At 46.1% G+C, this 6,164-nt stretch overlaps 1 protein-coding gene across 1 annotated transcript in view; it reads right to left on the bottom strand.

Moving 5' to 3' along the window:
* Window positions 1-2,761: 2,761 nt before the first annotated feature.
* The window catches only part of LOC104529111 (Bardet-Biedl syndrome 4 protein), a gene marked incomplete at its 5' end in the record, with an annotated part of 7,230 nt that continues 3,827 nt past the window's right edge, over window positions 2,762-6,164 (bottom strand). The window contains 3 exons of the mRNA XM_010173313.2: window positions 2,762-2,913; window positions 4,721-4,931; window positions 5,306-5,447. Coding sequence (XP_010171615.2) covers window positions 2,762-2,913; window positions 4,721-4,931; window positions 5,306-5,447 — 505 coding nt within the window. The remainder of the gene's footprint in view (window positions 2,914-4,720; window positions 4,932-5,305; window positions 5,448-6,164) is intronic.

Raw genomic sequence — 6,164 nt, 5'->3', positions numbered from 1 at the left:
CCTGCTGAAAAATCCCTTGCTTCATTTCAGTTGAAAGAACAGTCTGGCCTCATTCTCATCATTAGATAGCATTAAAAACCCCTCTCCATAAAGATACTATGAATTTACTGTATGCCATCATCACAATACCCAGGGGGAACAGAGGGGACAAGACAAGGAATTGTAGTTCTATTTATTATCCAACTGTAATTACATATTTAAAAATGCTTCCTTAGACATTAAGCTCCTTTCTGCTCGGTTCAAATCTAGAAAGTAATGAGGTGCTATTGCTCCTTTTCATAGGAGAATTGCTTAATGGTCTGCATAAGCTTTTCACCAAAATCTATATTTATTTTAAATATCTTTACAGTACCTCAAAATGGAGCATAGCCAATGTACTAACATGTAACATTTACCCTATAAACGCATCTTAACAGCTGAGAAGGTAACAGAGACTGGGTGAGAGGAGAGAAATCTTTGATTTTTTTCCTTGTCTCCGGTGGGCTGTAAGTTGAGAATTTTTGGTGGCATGAGGGCTGCTCCCACCTATTGAATATAGCAAAGGAGTTGCCATATGCTATAGTTTAAGTTCACTTTTCTTTATTCCAACAAGCAGAAGGCAGGGGAAAGCAGCTAGTAAAATCAAAACAAAGGGTCGCGAGCAGATGGAGGGGAAAACCTTCCTGTATCAGCAATGCTGCTGCTCCCCTACCTGTAACCACGTTCTTCTGGTCACTGCTCCTTGTTTTGGAACTTCCACAGCTTGAAAGCCTTTGTGATAAGACTAAAAGATTACAGCAAGTATTTGCTATCAGAAAAAACTGTCTTGAACTAAAGTTTTGGGGGTGAGGTAAAGAGTTCCCACACCTTGCCTACCCTTGCTCTGCGATCTTAACCTCTTCCTCACAGGCTCTATTATGCTGCACTAACTTTCAGTGTAAAAAGTTTAATGTGAATAAAAGTCACTGCACTGTACCTGATTTACACTGCTTCTTGTCTGGTTTGTTTAAATTGGCCAGTGCTCCCCAAAATATCCTTCATTTTCTTCAACTCCTAGCACAAGGGAGAGCTTACAGGAGTGCTACCCTGAAGCTATACCGATAGGAAACCCATCAGTAGAGGACAGCTGGAAAAAAAAAGGCTACATTTGAGATAAGCAGGCAGTTTGGGCAATCAAAACAGAGGAGAAAGAGAAGGGTTGCTACTCTTTTAGTGTTCCCCAGGGAGTAGGATAGCACTTTAGTTCCCAGTTAAGTTCTAAAGATGCATTAATGTCATTCTGGATCATAGCAGCTAACCACAAAGCACAAGTGAAGGATATTAATGTATCCAGAGCCTTGGTCGTGCTGCTTTTACCTTATTGCTACAGTGAAGTTGCCATTACTGAGCTTAATTATGAAGTGATACAACGCAACAGCGCGGAACTAAAAGCAGGAAAATTTTTTTTAAAAGCTGGGTAGCTTCACCAGTAAAGACACTGAACCCTGAAGCTTCAGTTTTGTTGGGGAAGCACTACATAGTCTGTTTGGGAAACTCCAATCACGAGTCCCACAGCAACTTTGTGCGCTTCTCAGTACGCAAAGGGGAGGAAGAGAAAAATTATATGTAACCCAGTTACTGGTTCTTCATGTAAAGTATGTCTTTAGTTCCCAAAAGCAGTTCTTTTGAGGACCTGTATCAAGCTCTGGATAAATCCCAGAAGCAACAAACTGACAGCAGCAGAGAAAAGGAAAGCTAAGATTTCACTCCATAAGGACAGAAACGTTTTCAAAGCTTCTCTATTATCACATGGGCATTAAAATTCCTTGTTCTGCTCACCAACAGGCTGCTTTGTTGCCTTGCAGCTAGCAGTAATGATTTATCCTAAGATACACCTGTAAGGAGAGCACAACTAAATTATTCAGAGCACAACTGCTCTCATACTAAATTTAAATTGAGCAGTGAAGCTGACCATATCTTTTCTGAAAAGGCTCGTTCTTTCTTTTCCCTGCAAACCAATCTTCCTCCCTCCTCATGCTGGGCAATGCAAATTCTCAAGGAAGAGCTCCGATCGTGCGAGCACAGTGCTTCACCGAAGCTCCCTGATGCTGTTTCCCAGCAAACAATGAGCAATTTAGCAGATTTTTTTGCTGCTGCAGCTAGCCCACATCCAGAATAGCCAGCCTTTGCGCACTTGCCTTACTGTGTGCCAGCCTGGCAATTTTTCTCAGCTACCATACAGAAACTTGTGCTTAAAAACAAGCTGGATTCAAGAAATATAAAAAGTGATCCTGGGATCAGAAGGAGGACAGTCCTAAAGAGGCTGGCTCAGTTGGCTAGCCAACACACGTGCTGTTAGCCCAGCACAGCGGGTCTGCTTTGACTTCCAAGTTCAGCCACGGGAAGGGTTTGTCCCCCTTTGGGATCCAGGATGCTCAGCCACTCCTGCTGGCTTTTCTGAACATACTGGATGTCTCAGCATCCTCCTGGAGGACTTACACCCAACCACTGAAGACAACCAACCCTGGGGAGAGATAGATCTCCATCCTCCAGCCATATGTATCAATCTGTGAGCACACTAATGATAGCCATGCAGGAGCCTCTCCTGATTGCTACAAGGACTCCTTGGGACAAGGTAGAGATCACGTGCTAAAATCATGACCAGAAAACAGCTGCATTTAGACTAACTAAGAGTGGGGCAAAGCCACCATGGGTCAGGGGAGAGGGCAGGTCTCTCTCTCCACAAGTTGGCAGGCAGCGCTGGAGATTCTCCTGCACCTGCCTGTCCCGACCAAAGTCCATCCTAGTCCGCTGCCTGCCGGCTCTTGCGCTTTTCTTTCCTCTGTTCCTCAGCCCCCGCTGGTGCCGGGGTCTCCTCGGGGCTTGTTTCTGAGCCTGGTTCTGGTTCCAGAGGCAGTGAGGGAGGCTTTGTAAGTGGAGCTGATGCTCCAGCACCTGGGGAGAGAACACAGTTATAGTCACTGTATGACTACATGTCATTTGTCTATTCTTTTTGCCCTTCCAGGCAGCATGGAGATACAGAACAATCACAGCTATTAATCACCCTCAGATTTCTTCTGTCTAGCATTATCTTATTGAAAGCACTCAACTCTTGTGAGTTATCCAGCCAGAGACTTACAATATCCAAAGCTGTGCTGAAGGGAAGCTAAGGGACAAGATTTCACTCGGCTGGCCTGCTGTGAGGAGTCAGGACAAACTTAGGAATTAACTCATGGTTTGGAAGGGAAAATAGTTCCACTGAAACCAGTTTATATTCAAGCTGGAGCCAAAACCACAGTATTGTTTTCAGTTCATAGTTTTAGCAAACTTGGACAGAGTTTCCAGGCAGTTAAAGTAGCTACTTACAGATTAAAATCAAAACAGGGCACTTCCATGCTGAAGTTGTTTCTATACTTAGATTTAAGCTGACAACTGATGTTACGACCCAGCTCCCTTCTCTGATATTCATGATAAAGTCCTTCATGCAAACCCCAAACTCCTGTATGTTTTATTTTTCAGCTTTCTAGACTAAGTCTCCACTGCATGGAGAGTTTATTCCATGTGTGAGAGATGGAACAGGTCCTCAGGGGTGCCAAAGAAAGAGGCCTGGATTACACAACCACAGGAAACAAGACAGAGTGATAGAAAATCACGATGAGCAATATCTCTAGTGCATTCCTCCTCAAAAGCCCAGGGGTGAGAAGAGGTCAGGCTGTGAACAGTGGCTCAGGAAATGCTCCTACCCAGCCCCAGCAAGAAGCAGCATGTACAGATACTGGTCTAAGCCTTCTAAGGCTGACAGTATCTCCTGAGCAACCTTCAGTCCAGTGGCCTGCACTAAAAGGTCATCTGCAAGGGAGGGACCTGGCTGGACACCTTCAGAGCAGTCCACTTGCAGTTATTTTTGTAACAAAATTGATAAAGTGCTTCAGAAAATTGTGTCATTTCCCTTCTCCCCAGCAGCCTGTCTCCCTCTGAATGTGCATGTCAACTCCTGGGCTCTTCCAGAGGTCTGGTTTCTGGCTTTCTCCTTCCCAGACCAAGATCTGAATCCCACGCTAATGGTATTCTTGCCCATCACGGCTCAGATAGGAAAGGAAACTTATAGAATTGTAGAATGTTGTGAGTTGGAAGGGACCCACAAGGATCATCCAGTCCAACTCCTGGCCCTGCACAGGACAATCCCAACATTCAGACCATGTGTCTGAGGGCCTTAGCCAAATGCTTCTGGAATCTTGTCAGGCTTGGTGCCATGACCACCTCCCTGGGGAGCCTGTTCCAGTGCTCCACCACCCTCTGCCTCAAGAGCCTTTTCCTCATGGCCAACCTCAACCTCCCCTGCCACATCTTCCTGCCATTTCCTCTGCTCCTGGCGTTGGTGGCCAGAGAGAAGAGATCAGCACCTGCCCCTCCTCTTCCCCTTGGGAGGAAGTTCTAGACCACAATGAGCTCTCTTCTTGGTCTCCTCTTCTCCAGGCTGAACAAACCAAGCAACTTCAGCCTCTCCTCATATGGCTTCCCCTCTAAACCCTTCACCAATTTGGTGGCACTCAGCCCTGCAAAAGCAGGATAATATAATGCAGCACAGACAGCACCTTCCATCCACACTTCCTTAACCCAGAAATCTTGGAAAGTTATTACCAAATATTGACATCACCACTGTGTAAGCAAGTCAACACCTTCCTAAACGTGCTGTAACTCAGAGAGATTTCTCTTCTCCCCTTTCACAGTTCTATTTTAAAGAGAAGGAAAAGAGAAGTACCTGGGGGAAGCTGCATGTTTTTCCCGTACCCCGCAGCTGAGGACATGGCTTGACCCAGGGCCTGGTTCGAGCCCAGAGGCTGCTGAGTGCTGGAGGATTTCCCTGACGAAGCAGCTCGTTGCTTGGATTTAGACTCTTTAGAAGTTTTAGTCCAGACCAGGCTCTCCCGCACCTGCAGGGCAGCTCCCATCCTCTGGGCAACCTCCACCATCTTCTCAAGAAGCAAAAAGAGAAAACGATTGTAAACAGGAACACATCAGACAACAATAAAATCAACAACAACACCAGAAAAAAAAAGAGAGCTGTGCAGAGCTCCTACTGCCTTGGTGCTCGAGGGAAACATCTCTGCTAATTCATTCCCTTAATTAAGAGGGAATCTTGTCTTGCTGTGTATTGATTGAAGAACTGGGCTTCAAAGAGCAGAAATGAAGCAAGCAGCTCTCAGCAGGCGACTGCTCTACTCAGAAAAATCTCATAAGGAGAATGTCTTCCTAATAATTGGACTCTAAAGTCAAATTTCCTCCTTGTTTGTTGCCAGTCTTAGTGTGGCTACTTAGCTGCCACTGACAGTTGTTAGGCACATACCTCGGGATCAAAGTCAAGCGTACTGCTCTCCTTCACTGCGTTGACCTTCTTCTCCATCTCCTGGTACTGGCAGAGGGCTCCCTTCTTGTCGCCCTGGTTATAAAGCAGGATGGCATAGTTCAGGTTGACGAGGGGGTTGCACCTGCAGCAAACACACAGAATCCCAGAATTGCCTGGATCGGAAAAGCTGTTTAAGATCATTGAGTCCAATCATTAACCCAGCACTGACAAGTCCCCGACTAACCCGTGTCCCTCAGCACTATGTCTACACGACTCTTCAATCCCTCCAGGGATGGGGACTCCACCACTGCCCTGGGCAACCCCTTCCAATGCCTGAGAACCCTTTCAGGAAAGAAATTCTTCCTCAGATCCAATCTTAACTGCCCTTGGTGCAACTTGAGGCCATTTCCTCTTGTCCTGTCACTTGTTCCTTGGCTGAACAGACCCACCCCCACCTCTCTACACCCTCCTTGCAGGGAGCTGGAGAGAGCCAGAAGGTCTCCCCTCAGCCTCCTTTTCTCCAGGCTCAACAACCCCAGTTCCCTCAGCTGTGAACTCATCAAACTTGTCCTCCAGACCCTTCCCCAGCTCCGTTGCCCTTCTCTGGACACGCTCCAGCACCTCCATGTCCTTCTTGGAGTGAGGGGCCCAAAACTGAACCCAGCACTCAAGGTGCAGCCTCATCAGTGCAGAGTAGAAGGGGTACACTGTTACCCTCTGCAGTCCTGCTTCCCGTCCTGATGCAAATATACAGATATTTCAAAAAGGCAGAATTACTCCATATATTTTTATTTTCCACAGTATCCATTTTCTTCACTACGATACATTAACACTGCACAGCAACTTTTCTTCTGACATA

The sequence above is a fragment of the Antrostomus carolinensis genome, unplaced genomic scaffold, assembly GCF_000700745.2.
Source record: "Antrostomus carolinensis isolate BGI_N321 unplaced genomic scaffold, ASM70074v2 scaffold49138, whole genome shotgun sequence".
NCBI classification, from domain to species: Eukaryota; Metazoa; Chordata; class Aves; order Caprimulgiformes; family Caprimulgidae; genus Antrostomus; species Antrostomus carolinensis.
This window is presented reverse-complemented; position numbering and strand designations above follow the sequence as displayed.